Here is an 18,120-nt window from a genome sequence, read left to right on the forward strand (position 1 = left end):
GTCCTGATGCTGCCTTCCTGTGATGCATGCAATGTCTGCTCCCTCTGCCTCAGTGTAGCCACGTGGTGATAGGGAAAGACGCCTCATTTCCATCCTCTCTCTGACCTTTTCCTTACTGGCTGGATCTCCTTGGTTTGCCTGCTGTGGGTTACCTTAGAGACTCTCAGATCTAGACAAGGGACCTAGATATCCTTCCTCAGCACAGTGGGTTGAATAGTGTACCCCCATAATTCATATCTACCTGGACCCTCAGAATATAACCTTCTTTGCAAATAAGATATTTATGGATGTCATTAATTAAAGATCTTAAGATGAAATCATCCTGGACTTAGAGTGGGCCCTAAATCCAATGACAGGTGTCCTTATAAAGAGAGGAGAGGACACAGAGAGACACAGGGGAGAAGAAGGAGATGTGAAGATGGAGACAGAGATTGGGATGATATGACCACAAGCCAAGGACTTCCAGGAGCCACCAGCAGCTAGGAGCAGTCAAGGAGGACTCCCCCTCAGAGCCTTTGGAGGCATTGTGGCCCTGCTGGGAACTTCATTTCAGACATCTGGCCTCCTGAGCTATAACTATAAATTTCTATCATTTTAAGCCAGCCAGTTTGTGATTATTTTTATGGAAGCCCTAAGAAATTAACACACTCAACTTCCTTGGAGGCTTAGGATCACTGTGAGATTCAGAAATCAGGACTTTATCTGAGAAAGTCCCTATTCTGCCTCAGTCTGTTCCTTCTAGACAGTGAAAACACACAGCGAGGCTAGCCATTCCTGAGTGAATCTAGGCCCCCTCACTAATATGGGTAGGAGGTGGCTCTATGACATGGACGTTTAATCTACCAGCTATGGGATTACGTTCATCTGCATCTAATTCGTCTGCAGTTTAAACACTTGCTGGGCTCTCCCAGACCTCATCTTTCCAGTCTCAGGCTCTGTTAACCAACTGCCACCCACCTCCTGCTCCCCCGACCAATGATAAGTCTTCTCAAGTGGCAGTATGAGGGAGCTATCACTGACCCCTTTAGGCTACAGCACGTTGGAGCTTTGGTTCACTGTATTTCACCCTGGGCTTGAGCTAAGGAACTGTCCAGTCCAGGGAGCCCAGCTGGGACTGGATATGAAGGTGGGCCTTGGAAGGCTAAAGATGCAGAACCTTGTGGGGGAAGTGGGGAGCAGAACCTGGAGATCTACCTTGGGGAAGCCCCGTGTGTGACAGCAAGGTCTTAGGGAACAGATTTTGAGGTGTTCAGCACTCATGGTAGGGCTGGAGGGAGGAGAGCAGTTATCAGTATTTCAATTGGGATGTTCCCTGAACCAGGAGAGAAAGCGTGACTTACCAGCTTCCCCTGCAGCCTGTACCCTGGGCTGCCTGACCTTTGGCAATGGTGGGAGGCATCTCAGTGGTGAGAGAGGTCATTAAGGGTAAGTTGGTAGGTGGCTGGGCAATTCTGCTTGCTAACTACGGTACTCAAGAAATACTGAGTGTCATATTTTTAAATACCCAGGAGACATGCAGCAGGAAGGTGAAGAGGAAAGGGTAAAGCATACCAGGTCTTCCCTGGTGGGTGCATCAAGGACTCTGCCCAGCTTCTGCTTCCTTCTCCTGTCATTGCATGAACCAGCCTCCCACCGATTCCCTTCTCTTTTCTCTTCTCATTGCTTGGTATCTTGTGCTTGACTCTCTGCCCCTAGTAACTAACTTTCCTGGGGTTTTTCTGATCAGGCCCAGTAGGGGAGATCCAGAGGCCATCACAACATGCCTTCTAGACAATTGGCAGCTCCATCACCAATGCTGGAAAATGGCAGCAAGACAGAGACCCCTATTGTGTGACCAGTAATAGATTTTGAAGAAGTTTGATGGATAGATCATGGAAGGATCAGATATATTAGAAAGCCTGCAGATTTTCAGCTTTTCTTTTTGTGGCTTCGGTTACTCTCTGCTCCAGTTACCAGTGGTTGGATTCTTCACTCTCTCTAGCAATACTTATTTTACTAAGCATTGGTAGGTATACATCACTCTGCAACATGCATAGTTCCTTCATAAATACGATTCTCGATGGGGTCCTTTCATAAAGAAGAAAAGGCACCTTTTATCATTTTAAATCTCAGGAAGGTAAAGTGACTGGCCTAGAGCTGTACAGCTAATCAGTGACAGCCAGGATTTGAACTCAAATCCTGTGCTTTTTTAGCTACCTAATGGATATCCCTTTTCACTTAAAGTCCGATTATTTCCATCCAGGTATAGAAATAGTAATAGCCCATAGACATAGCTATCAGTTTGCTTTCTATGGAAGGTGATTGTGTATGTTGGATCTGACATCCCTTCACCCCTTTACTTTCTGGCTCAGTATCGCCTGAGTGTTTACAAATGATTAAACAAACTTGAGATTTAGACCAACTTTTCCTCTTTGGCCCAATAGTAGCGAAAAGTAAACAGCTCTTTATCACATTTGTGTCCTAATTACTGATATAACCAGTACCCTTTCCTTGGGCACCAAGAAGGGCCTAACGGGAATGTTTTCTTTATTTACTAAATATCTTCCAGGCTTCCAGTCCTGGGCTATAGGCTGAGGACAGGACTCGTAAATAAATCATACCCAGTTCTTGCACTTAAGGCTCTACCAAACCACTTGGGGAGACATTTTCCATCCATCCTTCCATCCACCCATCCAAGAAAATAATTATTATGCATCAACAAAGCACTATGTGCTATTCTTGGTACTGAAGATAGAGTATTAAACAAAACAAAGGCCCCACCTTATGGAAGTTCATTCTATTAGGGCTATAAACAAAGTTAACACATTAATGTGTAATACAGTGGCAGGGAGAGGCAAATGAAATAAAGAAAGGAAAGGAGAGAGAGATCCTGTGATGGAGACAAAGGTGAAGCGCACCATTCTAGAGAGGTGCAAAGGGAAGCCCCCACTGCTGGGACTGTGTCTTAGTGGCAGACCAGTAGCCCCTGCCCCGCCCCTACATGAGACTCCCCTTCCCCACCATGGTTTCTAAAGAAGCCAGCATCAGGCTGATTTGTACCACCAGTTGCCTTTTGAAGCTCCCTGCCCACATGAAACTTAATTTGCATGTATTAAGTATTAATCAGGCTTCCTCTTTCTGACCTCAGAAGGCTCTGTTGCTGGCACAGTGTTTTAAGATTAGGGATCTCACATGAGCCCTATGAGTCTAAAACACATTTTCAGAGAATGATCATAGTGCAAAAGATGCAGGCTTCACACACTGCCAACTCTCTGGACATACTGAAAGTTTTGAGATTGTTGCAGCAATGTGCAGCAGACAGACTTTGGATCCTGGAGCCAAATGTGTGCCCTGCCACTAACTGACTTTGCAACCTTGGGTAAAATCACCTCTTGGAGGCTCACTTTCCTTATCTGTTAAGTTAAGAATGTGGCCACCTTGTTTTAAAAATACCTATGTGAGGACCCGCAAACTTCTTTAGTTTATAAGGGGACAAGGCAAGGACTGGGACTCAAGTTTTCTGATCTCTTCCTCAGTTTGTCTTTTCTCTGCCAGAATTTTTTAAACCATCATATATTGAGCATTGGCTATCTTCTAGTTACTATGTCGGATCCCTTATGTGTGTTCACTCATTTAATTCTCACAATAGTCTCATTCAGTAAAGACTGCTTTATGTACATTGATTTTGTATCCTGAGACTTTGCTGCATTTACGTATCAATTCCAGGAGTCTCTTGGTGGAATCTTTGGAGTTTTCTACATGCAAGATCATGTTGCCAATGAAGAACAATAGTTTGACCTTCTCTTTCCCGATTTGGAACGCTTTCTTTCTTTCTCTTGCCTGATTACTCTGGCTAGGATTTCCAGCACCATGTTGAATAGAAGTGGTGACAGTGGGCACCCTTGTCTTGTTCCAGTTGTTAGGGGTAATGTTTTCAACTTTTCCCTTTTCATCATGATATTGGCTGTGGGTTCGTCATATATGACTTTTATAATTTTGAGTTGTATTCCTTATATTCCTAGTTTGTTGAGGGTTTTTATCATGAAAGCGTGCTGAATTTTGTCAAATGCTTGTTCTGCATCTACTGAGATGGTTATGTGGTCTTTATTTTTGCTTTTCTTTATGTGGTGAATCACATATATTGATTTATGTATGTCGAACCATCCTTGCATCCCTGGGATGAAGCCCACTTGGTTATGGTGGATTATGTTTTGATGTGCTGCTGAATTCGGTTTGCTACTACTTTATTGAGAATTTTTGCATTTATATTGATAAGGGATATCGGTCTGTAGTTTTCTTCTTTTGTCGTGTCCTTTCCTGGCTTTGATATCAAGGCGATACTAGCTTCATAGAATGAGTTGGGGAGAAATCCCTTCTTCTCTGTGTTATGGAATAATTTCTGTGGTGTGGGTACTAGCTCTTCTTTGTAGTTCTGATAGGATTCAGCTGTGAATCCCTCTGGTCTGGGGCTTTTTTTGTTGGAAGATTTTTTATTACTGCTTGGATATCGTTGTTTGTTACTGGTCTATTCTGGAATTTTGTTTCTTCCTGATTGAGTCTTGAGAGGTGGTGCGTTTCTGTGAATTTGCCCGTTTCCTCTACATTTGCTAGTTTATGTCCGTAGAGATTTTCACAGGATTCATGGATGTTTTGTATTTTCTGTGGTCTCAGTTGTAATATCTCCTTTTTCATTTCTGATTGAGCTTATTTGAGTCCTTTCTCTTCTATTCCTAGTTAGTATAGCAAGTAGTCTGTCAATTTTGTTCATCTTTTCAAATAACCAATTTTTTGTTTCATTGATCTTCTGTATTATTTTTTTGTTTTCCACTTCATTTAGTTCTGCTGTGACCTTTGTTGTTTCTTTTCTTCTGCTGGCTTTGAGTTTGGTTTGCTTTTCCTTTTCTAGTCCCTTGAGATATGACATTAGGTTGTTAACTTGTGATCTTTCTGTCTTTGTGATGTAGGCACTTAAGGCTATGAATTAATTTTCCCCTGAGGAATGTTTTTGCTGAGTCCCATAGATTTTGATGTGTCCCTTTGTCATTCAGTTCAAAGAATCTTTTGATTTCCATCTTAATTTCATTATTGACTCAGTAATTGTTCAGCAGCAGGTTTTAATCTCCATGAGTTTGTGTAGGTTCGAGTGTTTCTTTTTGATTGATTTCTAGTTTTATTCCATTGGGGTCTGAGAAGATGCATGGTATGTATTCAGTTTTTTGAATTTGTTGAGGCCTGTTTTGTGGTCTAAGATATGATCAGTCTTGGGAATTTCCCATGTGCTGCTGAGAAGCATGAGTATTTAGTAGTTTTTGTATAGAATGTTCTATAAATGTCTGTGAGGTCCATTTGACTTAGAGTCTATAAAGACTGCTACCCTCAACTTTCAGATGTGAAAACTGAGGCTCAGAAAAATGCAGTGACCTACCCAAGGCTCCATGGCCAGTAAATGACAACGCAGGTACTTAAACCCAGGGCCATCACCTCCAGAGCCTGCACCATCAACCACTGTGCTGTCTAGTTGGTTAGCCAGTCTTCCCAACTCATTCTGGCTGTGAGTATACTTGATTGGATAGGCATCTCCCCCACATCTTTGAACTTGACTGTAATTGGAATTACAAAGATGTCTTTTTTATTCCTAGTTTTTTGATGTTTTTACACTGGTAAGTTGTGAGAAATTATTTGCTTTTACTATATTTCCCTCTTGCATAGAGCTTACTGAACTATGCATTATGATAATTTTCTGCTTATTTACCTATTTCCCCAAACCAACTTTGAGTTCTTCGAAGGCCTATCTTTGTATTCCTAAATCCAAGCAGAAGGTTTAGCATAGGGTCAGGATGTAACAGTAATAGTAGTGACAGTTAAGCCCATGACTACCATGTATAGTAAATGTTTTCTACAGGTCAAGGGCTGCGTGACACGTTTTATATATGCCGTCTTATCTAATCCTCACAACAGCCCTTTTTGGTGAATGGTATTATTCCCATGTTAGAGCTGTGAAAACTGAGCATCACAGAGAAAATTTTCCCAGGTTCCATTACTGGTGGGTAGCAGAGTAAAAGGTGGAATTTGGGTCTGTCTGCTTTCAGAAATGTTCTTAACCTGGTGAATAAATAAATCAGTGAATGAGGGCAAAGCTGTTCTCTGCTCACATGGGTTCATGACTCAAAGTATAGGAAAATTTCAGTCCTCTTAAAGATGTTTTTCTCCACCCTCTCTATTCATCCATCCTTTAGAGTAGGATTTGAGACAGAATTTGAGAGGCCACCTGAGAACATGGACTGGGATACTGATTTGTGTTAAATGGCTCATATGAATTACCTTCAGCTATCTCCTATATACAGATGGAGGATTGCCAGACAAATGTAGGTATATTTCGGCCACCTACCCTTAGAGAGGCATTTATGATGAATTCAATCGTTCAATCTTTCAACAAGCAATTGAGGATCTACTACTGTGCGCCATGTACCATTTGAATTCACCCAGAAATAAATAAAACTCTGCCCTTCCCTTTATTGCCTCTCAGTGTAGGAATACAATAAATATGTAATGAGGCCTCCTCCGTGGCAGACCTCAAGTTAGGTTCTGGGAAGACAGAGGTGATTAAGAACGCCCTTAAGGGACGCCAGGATGAGGGAGGGGTTGTCAAACTGCGATGCATCTTCTCCATGTTCTGGCAGACGGAAGCGGGAGTCACTGTGTGGCCTGGCATGTGGGTATTTAACGCAGCCAGCAAAAGCAGGTGTCAGACAAACTCATGACCCAAGAGCTGAGGCTTAAAGGACTAGACAAAGAACCGAGGGACGGGCATTTCAGGCAGAGGGAGCAGGAGTAAAAGCACAGAAGTGTGAAATAGTGTGGGGGATACAGGATGGTTAACTGGTTTAATATATGCATCTGCACCTGTAATACCAGGCAGGATGTCTTAAGAATATATGTATTTCATCCCTTCAAAAACCCTTTCAAGTCTGCCTTTGCCATTCCAATCTCCTAGAATGTTAGAGCTGTAGTGACTGTTAGAAACCCTCCAATTCTACCTACTCACCCCAAAAAGAGGAAGAGATGTGGTCAAGGTCACATGATTTGGAATTTATGGGAGGAATGCAGCTTGGAAACTGTGCAGAGAATATACCTTAGTGGAGGGGAAACAGTGGCTTCACCACTCCTTCATTCTCATTTTTTTAGGAAACAATGATAACAATGCAAATATTTTTTGAGATTTGCTACTTATAAGCTGTTATGCTAAATGTGTTGTATGATACAATCTCATATAATCCTCCCCAAACATTCTCACTTAGGTGTTAGTAACCTAGTTTACAGATGAGAAAATGGAAGAAACTCAAGTGACTTACTCAAAGACACAAAATTGAAAGGTAGCGTTCAAACCTATGTCTCTCTGAGTCATGGGCAAACACTGGTGTCCAAGTGTTCATTGGCTTTCCCCTTTTTAAATTTCTGTAGAATTCAGAATGATCTCCCAGGATTTGGCCCCTGTTCTGATCTTATCTAAAGATGATTAAGGAAGGTTGACTTGGGGGGCGGTGCGTAGGACCACTGTGTATTTACTTTATTCCCTTGGCATTATCTTGGGAAGTAAAATAGTGTCTCTAATAGATACATGATAAGTAGATGACTTGTTTAAAAGAAAAATACATTTCATTTTCTATAATGAGACTTCCTTAAATAGGTCACCCTATATCTGTCCAGAGGCAAAGAGATATAGATAAATATAGCTAACTATAGACAGATGAAGATGGTGTGAGTATACTTTTACAGATGTGAATAAATACATATGTATGTACGCACATATATATGCAAATCCTGATGTGTAGTGCATTTATCTTCTCCTAATTGTTCACCCATGTAAGCATATCTCTTCATTAGATTATATTCTGGGATCTTGCGTAACCTTTTGGGAGATTACCCAAGAAAAAAACAACACATAGATAGGTTCCTCTCTAATTTGGTGACAGAATCCAGACCTCTGTGTCATTGTTGGCACCTCCCCTTTCCTGCCAATCAGACACAAGTCTTCCTGTCCCATTGTGCATGTCTTATATCTATCCCGTTAGCTGACTGACCACCTTAACTGCCCTAGTTCCGGGTCTCAGATCTCTCTCTTAGATGAGGGATTCTCAATATCCACATTGTTGACATTTCGGGCCAGTTAATCCTTCGTTGTATATGGCTATCCTGTGCATGTAGTATGTTTACAGATTCCCTGGTCTCTACGTACTGGATGCCAGTAGCACTCTCCCCCAACTTGTGACAATCAAAAATGCACCTATTATCAAATGTCTCCTGTGGGGCAGAATCACCCCCAGTTGAAGACCTATCCTAGACAGTTTTTAGAAGCTACCTCAGTGGTCCCCCTGTCTCCAGTCTCCCTCATAGCCAATGCGATCTTTCCAAGGTATGCGGCTAATTTTGCCACCCTGTGGCTAAGAAAAAAAAACAAACAAAAAAACCCTTATCTCTGCATCCTCAATGCCTAAAGAATGACCATACCTTTTGCAATATGATCTGGCTTGTGTTATCATCTTGTTCCCCAGTCGCTCCCCAAGGCGCAGTGGACATTCCCAGTTCCTGAGAGAGTGGGCATGCAGGTTAATGGAAGCTATCCCCCTTGGGAGGCCTTACCCCATGCACTTGCTATCTAGATGTGTGGTCTCAAGCAAGTTTGTTTTCTGAGCCTCCATTTTTCATCTCTTTAATGAGTATAATAATCTAACTCATAGGAAAGCTAAGTAAAGAGCATCAACAACTCTAATACGAGGTAGACAATGCTAAAGCTCCTTAAGTGAGGGTTAAGATGAAGCACTGTGAGAGTGCAGAGGATAAAGAGATTCCTTTTGGCTCAGCCTGGAGAGGGGAAGAGCCCAGCAGAGTTCACAAATGAAATTGCACTGAAGTTAGCAGTGAGGTCTGGGTGATATTTGGACATGCAGACTTGGGGGTGGGGAATAAGAATGAGGACAGCATTCCAGGCAGAGGAAATGACAAGGGCAAAATCTCTGGACATTGGTCAGGAGAGTGATTTCCAGTGAGCACCATCCCTGCTCTGTAATAGCAGGAGCTTGGTAGAGTTGGTTGCATGGACGAGCAAAGCACACATTCTGAGAAGAGCATCTTACCTACCTTAGAGATCAAGTTATGCACAAAAGTGGAGGCCTGACTGACGAGAACTTGAACTGCCAACTGCAAGACACACAGCACAGTCAGTGGCGAGGGGATCTGTTTCCAGCCGTGCCTTAGTTATGGTAGGGAAGATGGGTTGAGGATAGTTGGAGTTGGGGAATAAAGCCCGGGAGGTCATTTGGCGTGATTACTCTAGAAGGTGAATGCAAACTGGGATATCAGACAGCCGTAGAGTGGAGAGAAATGGAAGGTTGTGGAAGGTATTTTATAGATCAAATTGTCAGGATTGACATGTTTTCTTAGCAGCTTTGGAGGGTATTGGCTGCATATTCTGCATCCAAATTCATTTTAGGATGTTTCGGGATCTTGGGTAAGTCACTTCCAGTCTTTTGAGTCTTAGTTTTTTTTATCTATAACACTAAAGATTTGGACTGTTTTCGAATAATTCTTCCAGCTCAAGCATAGATGGAGGCCTGAAAGGAGACTGCTCAGAGAACTTGGGGCCCCACCCCCTTCCCTCTAGTTCTGTCAATAGGCGAGTGGCTAAGAGAACACCCAGTGTGTCACCAGTCCCTGGCCATCGTGGCATCATGGCTGCTAGGGACCAGAAACAAGTGTCGAGAAGAGAAGGACATTATGTGGGAGAATATGCATGTTCACAGCTCTGAGGATTAAAGGCCTGTGTTCTTATCACTGCTGAACAGAGTATTATAAATCCAGCCTTAGAATACCAAATCCCCTTGCGGCTGGGCCGTAGTGAGAGAATATTAAAAAGGCCGGAGACAGAAGTAATCAGTTTCCGAATGACACATTGTCAAATAAAGCATTTTTCACATTATCCCTTTCTTTTCTTTCTCTGGTTCCTTCTTTTTGTGCCTCAATATTTTAACATGAAAAATAGTTTAAAATAAGGCCAGGCTGAACAGTGTTCAAAGTTTGACTTTTCAGAAGTCTCTCTCAGTGGAGTGGTTTGGGGGTGCTTTTCATTTTTTGTCTCTCTGTGTATTTTTTCATTTTTGATATTGTGTCTGTAAGCAAACCGGCGCCAGGCACTAGCCTCGAAATCAAGGCAGAGCAGCAGAGGGGCCCTACCAGGTTGGCCTGGGTGTTCGGCAGATGCTGGGGTCAGAGCTAATACTGTGACCTGTGTTTGCATTTTTCTGGCAACTATGGTCAAGATTTTAAGCTTCTGGATGTTTATTAAGCACCTTCCCTTGGCCAAGCTCTGCATCTAAGGCTGGATAAATAGTTGGGGTGAGTGGCAACTCGGGACCTACACTGGGAAAATGGCCAGGCAGATGATGGGCTCACAGCAGCACAGCTAGAGAACTACTAACCACGTGGAACCACGAGAGAAGAGAGGACAGCCTCACCCCAACCGGAGGAGGCAAAGATGCTCCCCAGGGAAGCGATCTCCAAACCGAGACGGTCAGGTGAATTGAGGTGGGCAGGTGAAGGGGAATGCATTAGTTTCCTGAAGCTGCCACAACAAATTACCGCTAACTGGGTGGCTTCAAACACAATAAATTTATTCTCCCACAGTTCAAGAGGCCAGAAGTCCAAAATTAAGATGTCAGCAAGGTTTTCTCCTTCTGGCGGCCCTGAGAGAGAATCTGTCCCGTGCTGCTCTGCTGGCTTCTGGTGGCTGCCGGTGAGCACTGGTGTAGCCTGGTTTGTAGCCGCATCACTCCTGTGGGGCTCTGTCTCCATTGCCACACGACCTTCTTCGCGTGTGTGTCTCTCTATCCTCTCCTCTTCTTATAAGGACATCGGTCATTGGATTTACGGCCCACCCTAATCCAGCGTGACCTCATCTTAACGAATTACCTCTGTAAAGACCCTATTTCCAAAAAGGCCATCGCTGAGATGCCAGGTGGAGTGAGGGAGGGGTGCTCCGGGCTGTGGGGGCAGTGGAGGCAGAAGAGGGAGTGTCACACAGTGAGGGATGCAAAGCACTCAGGGTGGCCACAGGACAGGGAGGACAGAAGAGGCTCGTGGAGCTGAGGAATGCAAAGGAGGCAGGGACCCAGTCATGAAGGGCCTTGAGTGTCACGTTAGGAGTCTGGACTTTATTCTAAGGGCCCTGGGGAGCCAGAAAAGGGTTTTAAGGAAGGGGTGCAGTGGGGTGAAAGGGTTTGGTTTGGGATAGAACAGTAGGGATGCTGTAGGAACGGAGCTGGCATTCGTTGACTTTTGTGGTGCCAGAGCCTTTGTGCAGACCTTTTATTGTCTCATTTAATCCTTGGCATAATTCTTCACTTTGTGAACAATCAGCCTCATTTTAAAGGGAGCCTATTGAAGCCCAAGAAGGTAAAACATTGTAACCAGCTTGTCACAGCCCCCAGCAAGTGGGGAAGCAGGATACACACGCTGGCCTTTCTGTCCCCAGAGTCTCCGTGTCCCCATCACAGTGCTCTGCCCTGACACCTCCCACCCTCACCCTTGTCTGGCCCCGCTGGGGAATCTGAGACTCACTTTCATTACCAGAAGGAAGAGGATCAGGCTGATCCTGCCTAGAGAGACTTCGAGTAGGGAAGGTTCCAGAAGGAATGGGGACACACTTTCCTTCTCTCATCTCTTCCCCAGTTTCTGCCTGGCAGCTTAGTGAGATTCTCAGACCCGTAAGGAGATGGTAAAACAAATCACCCCCAGATCTGTCCAGCCTTCAACCTCACAGAAACAAACCTGTAACTAGTAGACTGGCGTTTTTATTTCCGGAACTCGCAGCCAGTTCTTCAACCTCGTTTGTCTAGGGCGGCCCTAGAGTGAGCACAGCCCAAATCGGATTTGGCACCGGGTCAGCAGGGCCTCAGCTTGCTACCCCTGGAGCCTTGGCCTCTTTTTAGCTTGCTTTCTAAAAATTCACAGCTTTCCCCTTAGATCGTTTCCTCTCTCCTGGGCTCCCCTCTTGTCTTGCAGCGTTTTTTTGCACCGCCTGTGTTTGCTCCTGGTGTGTACTCAGAGGCTGGACGCTCTGGCCCTGCTCGGCCGTGGATCGATTGCCCCTGCCCTTCTGTTTGCTTGCCTCTGGGTGGGAAGCGGTGAAGAGGTGGGAGTGTAACTGTGGGCATGGGCCGGTGCGGCAGCCTGCACCACTGCAGGTGGACCCGGACTGCGGTTTCTCCTCGATTCTGACTCACTCATCTGCTTGCTTTGGGTGCAGCGTCCCTCTAGGACAGAGGCGGCCAAAGGGTTCTCTGAGCTTCTTTGCTTGTGCACAGCACTCTTCAGTTTGTGAGGAGTATCGCAGCCGTTTTCAGATTAGATTTGCACAATAACTCTGTGGGTGCCGTGAATGGGGATTCTCTTGTAGCATAGCTTTGCCATGTGCCAGGCGCTGAGCGAAGTACCCCACATCTCGCCTCCCTCTGTAAGGAACTTTCGCACCCAGTTTCCTAGATGATGAAGTTGTGATTGTGAGAAATTATTAAGTCCCTTGTCCGTGGTGGCCCAGCATATATGTGGCAGCAGGAGATTTCAGCCATGTTACTGACCCCCACTGCTTGCTGCCTCTGTGTGACATACTATTGCAAGTATTGGCCACATCCAATTTATAGATGAGTAATAAACTGAGGGTCTGCAGGGGACAGCCCACGGTCACACAGTGAGGCAACCTGAATTTACAGTCCTTTTCCTGCATGCTCTGAGATTGTCCCCAATTCCATGCACTCCACTGTTCAGGGACTGGGAAGGTAGGGCTGGTCAGAATGATACTTGTAACATCACCCACACCACTACTAAGTCGTGGATGAGGCCCCCTGAGCCTTCAGAACCCCAGCCTGGGGAGGTATGTTCAGTAGTCAGTGGCACAGTGAGCCCCTGAATACTGGAATTCTGCTTTGGCCAAGTTCTTACGATGAAGCTCCAATCTGTAACAGAAGCCACATGGTCACTGATTTCAGGACAGGCTGGGGAGTGAGGACAAGGAGCCTGCACCCTAAAGAGAGAGCCAGAGCCACTGGCCTGGGCTTATATCAGATGACAAAGCTATGGGCTAAAGGATCAGTGGATTCGTAAGCTAAAGGGACCCTTAGTGCCTGCCAAAGGCAGGGGTCCCTCTGCCACCTTCTGGAAGTTTCCTGTGGTGGGGAATCTGCACCTGAAATTGCTTAGGTCATTTGATGAGGCAGGAGAGCGGCCTGGCAGGAGCTGAGTAGGCCTTCCTGTCCCTGTCCCTGCTCCACCCCAAGCACAGTTTTAAGTCGTGCTGAAGTTAGTTTGAATCTCAGCTGCACTACCTGGGGTACATGGCCTCCTGTCTCTGTGCCTCAGTTTCTAACTCCATGTAGGACGAGGACCGTTATATATGCCAAGCATATATCAAGTATCTGGTCCAGAATGAGAAAGGTTTGGAGACCCGAACCAATGCAGAATAGGCATTCAGGGACAGAAGTACAAAGCATTTATTTATTCCCTCATTCCTTTATTCATTCAGCATTACATGTATGCTTGCTGAATGCTGTTGACCGTGAGAATAGCTAACAATCTGTGAACAGTTACCTGTGCCTACACTGTACTAAGTACCCTACAAGCATCTTATTTAGCCCTCACAATGACCCGGTGAGGTGGCACCATGAGTATTGTCCTTGTTTAACCCATGAGAAAATCAAGGCTCTGAAAGATAAATGGACTCAGTCAAGATCATGCAGTCTCTAAGTACTAGATCTTGGCCAGAAACCAGGGGAGTCTAACACCCGCTCTTAGCCTCTATGCCAGGCACTGTTGGAAGGCTTGTGAGGCAAAGGATGGGGCTTCCTGCCTTCCAGAAGCTCCCAGAGTGGATTTATGAGGTGGTCCAGGACTGTAGGGGATATAAGAGAGGGATTGTTGGGATGCAGGGAGAGAAGGAAGGGCAGTAGTAGCTGCAGGTGGATGGGTTGGTCAGGCCTCACCTTTCCTAGGTCAGCACTGGGGCTGGGATCTGACCACAGCATCCGACAACCATAACTGGGGTGGGCAGAGGGGGTGAGGGGGGAAGGGCTGTAGAACCAGGCAAGGCCTGAGCTTCACAGCGAACGAAACGCCCAGAGGTGGGAAGAGAGAGGGCGGGGTCAGACGAGGAGGCTCCCCAAAGGCCTCCGTGGGCCAGGATGAAAAGCTTCTCTGAAGAGCAGCCCCAAGGTGTGCCCATGGAATCCAGGATTTGGAATCCTTTTCTCAGCTTGCCCCCTTCATGCGCCCTCACCATCTGTCCCCATTTTCCCCTCCCTCCGCCCTCCCTTTGGTTGGTGAGAATACCTTGGATGCTGTGTCCACATTGCTGTCCAGTGACCACTGGCCGAGCAGTGGAGAGCTGGGGTCTAGCCGCAGCGCCAGTGCCTTCTGGCCTTTCGAACCCAGCCGGACCTGGGATTAAATCCTGGCTGTGTGACTTCAAGCAAGTGACTTAACCTCTCTGAACCACCTTGTCCTCATTTTTAGAGCATAAATTTTAATCTCTATCACATAGGCTTGTCTTGGAGATTAAAGAGAACAGCATTAAGTAAAAGTGGTACGAAGAGGGCCACCGCGGTGTTTATCGAGGGTTAGTGTTTCTCCCGGCCCTTTTCTGTCTTCACCCTCCTTTTCTATTCTCTCTCCCTTCCTCATTTCTCATCATAGGCTTTAAAGTCAAAACCAGCAAACAAACAAAATAAACACACAAAAAACGAGGCTCAGATCTTGCTCTGCTACTCACTGCCTGAGCTGCTGAGTCTCCTGACTCTTGTGGCCCCTACTAACAAGGGTCGTCCTTCCCAACTTCGGGGATTATGTAGCAGGGACTCGGCAAAGTGTCCTCCAGTCTCCCTAACGGGAAGCACAATAACCAATGAGGCCTTGCCATCAGAGAAGTTTCTGGCACAGAGCAAATGAAGGGAGGCCAGGAGAATGCATGTCTTCCACTTCAAGCCCTGGGCGGGGGTTGTGGGGGACACAGATGTGTTTTGCAAATGCCCCAGTTCTTAAGGATCTCACAGACCAGGGTGTTTCATGAATCTCATATCATGTAAGATATTAGCTTATTTCACATTCATGTATGATGCACAGACTCGAACGTTCAGGAGTTGGATGTATTAAAGAAAAATAAACTTGGGTTTACTTTAAGCTTCTGATTGAAGGAGCCCTAGAATGGTGCATTTTCGTTCATTCGTTCATTCATTTAACAAACGTTTTTTAAGCGCCTGCTTTGTCCCAGATCTCTCGTTGAGAACCAGAGATTGAAAAACTAGAGTTCCTAGACATGAAGAAAATATAGACCGTGCAGAAATTATGTTTGATTTAAGAATGTGATCTTATAGTCGTAGCAGGATGTAAGAAGTACTGTCTTGAGCCCTCAGTGAACTCATTCTAGACATGAGGAAGCAGGGCTGAGAGAGCGTCAGCGACTGTCCAGGGGTCGCTGAGCAGGGAGGAGGGAGGGTCTGGATTCTGCCACTCACCTGTGTGAAGCCACAGCCCTGCTCTTCCCAATGCCAAGCAGTCTGGGTTGCTCTGACATGACCATTGTCCATCTTACTCCTTCCTTGTGAAGAAGGAAGAGCAGGAATTTGTGCTTATCCTTCATACCTATGAACGGCAAGGCTCAGAGAAGTCAAGCAGTTTCCCCAAGGTTGCAGAGCTTGTTGGTGAAAACGCCAGGTTTGGAAACAGTGTCTCTCTAGCGTCAAAGCTGTGGCTGGTGGTTCCTAAGGCTCTATGAGTCAAACTCAGGGATCTGGGCTGAGGGTGGTGGATAAGAAAATCTCTTCTGCCACTCAAGTGCAAAGGACAGTGACCCATTTATTTGTCCTTCTTGCTTCTTGCTCCAGGGTGGCCTCATCGCGCTACTGCTGCTGCTGCTGGTGTTCACCGTGGCGCTCTATGCCCAGCGACGCTGGCAGAAGCGTCGCCGCATCCCCCAGAAGAGTGCAAGCACAGAAGCCACCCATGAGATCCACTACATCCCATCGGTGCTGCTGGGTCCCCAGGCCCGGGAGAGTTTCCGTTCCTCCCGGCTGCAAGCCCACAATTCCGTCATCGGCGTGCCCATCCGGGAGACCCCCATCCTGGATGACTATGACTGTGAGGAGGATGAGGAGCCCCCCCGGCGGGCCAACCACGTCTCCCGCGAGGACGAGTTCAGCAGCCAGGTGACCCACACCCTGGACAGCCTGGGGCGGCCAGGGGAAGAGAAGGGGAACTTTGAGAAGAAAGGTGAGTCCTTCTTGTCACATCCCCTCTTCCAGGGGACACTTTGGAAGATGGGAAGAGGCACAGGGGCTGGGAAGTGGGGGACACAGGCAGTGTCTTCTGAGATAAGCCACTTTGGATTTATGGCCACCCTCTCCGCTTGGTTATCAGAGTTTGTTTTCTCTGGTCCTTCAGTAGCGATGGGAGAAAAAAAGAATGTCAGTGTTCCTAAAGTCGGTGTTTTGAGAGGACTCAGAGGGTATGCAGTCCAACCTCTCTCCAGTGTCTCTTGATTACCTCCCTTGACAACCTTCTCGCTACTCAGGAAAGAGCCCATCCCATTTCCAGACATTACTATTAGATGGTTTTTTCTTTTACTGAGTTGAAATCTGTGTCCCTAGTTCTTCATGTCCACAAAGAAAATGATCTGATCTTTCTCCAAGGCAGCTCTTGGGAAATTTGACAACAGAAATGAGAGACACCCTGTGACTTCTGGAAGTCAACTTAAATGAACAACTCCAGTTTCTCCAGCTAGTCTCATGTGAAGTATTTTTCAGACATTTCACCATCCTAGTCACTGTCCTCTAAACAGAAATCCTAAATTTCCCATCCAGGAGCATAACCCCTGAGCTGACACTCTTCCTCATCAAGGTGAGGACACTCCGGTGCTGAGCAAAATGGGGCTTTCACCTCCCTCTTCCCAGCTGTTAGGCATCTGTTAATGCAGCTTGGGGTCACATTTGTTTTTTGCAGTTACTGCTGGCTCATCTTAGATTTTTCGATGACTAATACCTCTCATTCTTTTTCACATATGTTGTTTCAAAGACCCATTTCCTTTGTCCTGTTTGGGAACAATTGATTACTTGCACATAAACACAGGGTGTGTTTATAGTTGTCTTTATTAAGTGTCTATGGCTCCAGCTTGTGTATAGGTGCAATATACCTGTTTTCCTTTAGATAAATGCTGCAGAAGTAGAGTTGGGCTTTTTCTCTTCACTGTCTTTATGAAGCAGGTGATAATGATGGGTTAAAGGATTGGCCTGGAGATCCCCGTTCAGACAGTGACTGCTCCTTTTGTGAGCCTAGAGGCACCCTTATTGCTTGGTCCTGCCCTGGAGCTCCGGTTCTGCATTCTTCTCTTCTACTCCTAAGGTTCTGCCCTCGGGCCCATCTTTCCATGATGCTTAGTGGGCAAACAGGAACACTGGGGGCTTCCTAAAAAGGGGAGACTTTTGTGAAGCCTGGAAAGTCAGGGGGACTGTTAGAATGGTACAGTAGATGACAGCACAGGTTTGTTTTGGTGTCCTCTGGACCTGGATTTCAAATCTTGTCTCGTTTATTTTTACTGTGACTTTGGATAAATGGGAATTTAACCCTCTTAGCTTCAGTTTTTCCTCATTGAAGGGTTACTGGGGGGATTAGATATAAAAATAAAGGATGTGTGAAATGCCTAACCCAGGGCCTGGTATATGATAAGTGTTGAACCCCAAGTGTTGAACCCCAGAGCTGTATTTGTAAACCCAAGACCTTCAGTCTTAGCTGGGCTTCTGAGACTCTCCTAAATCCAGCTACAGTGTCCCTCTTCAGCTGTCCTCCAAGCCCCAGCCATTGCAGGCTGGTGACGGCTCTGGAATGTCTGGAAAACTTCCCTTGTCCACCATGTCCATGGTCTCTGCTGTTTTTGAATGGCTGGTTTATTGACAATATGTCCAGTTGTTTGCCTTCTCGAGTGTTATTTATCTTTTTCATGTGATTTCTCATCTCACAGAAAGGACAGTCTGCATTTATTTCATTTCTTCACGTCCTGCAATACCTAGCACAGTGCCTCTGACATAGAGACTGTTCAGGGAGAGT

General features: G+C 45.8%; 1 protein-coding gene across 2 annotated transcripts in view; it reads left to right on the top strand.

The window, feature by feature from the left end:
• Nucleotides 1-18,120, top strand: part of ASTN2 (astrotactin 2) — an 893,996-nt gene that overhangs the window by 210,825 nt on the left and 665,051 nt on the right. For both annotated transcript variants that reach the window (XM_012664418.1, XM_012664417.1), the window contains exon 3: nt 15,906-16,290. In XM_012664418.1, the coding sequence (XP_012519872.1) occupies nt 15,906-16,290 (385 nt within the window). The remainder of the gene's footprint in view (nt 1-15,905; nt 16,291-18,120) is intronic.

This window comes from Propithecus coquereli, unplaced genomic scaffold (assembly GCF_000956105.1).
Source record: "Propithecus coquereli isolate 6110/MARCELLA unplaced genomic scaffold, Pcoq_1.0 Scaffold89, whole genome shotgun sequence".
Taxonomy (NCBI): Eukaryota; Metazoa; Chordata; class Mammalia; order Primates; family Indriidae; genus Propithecus; species Propithecus coquereli.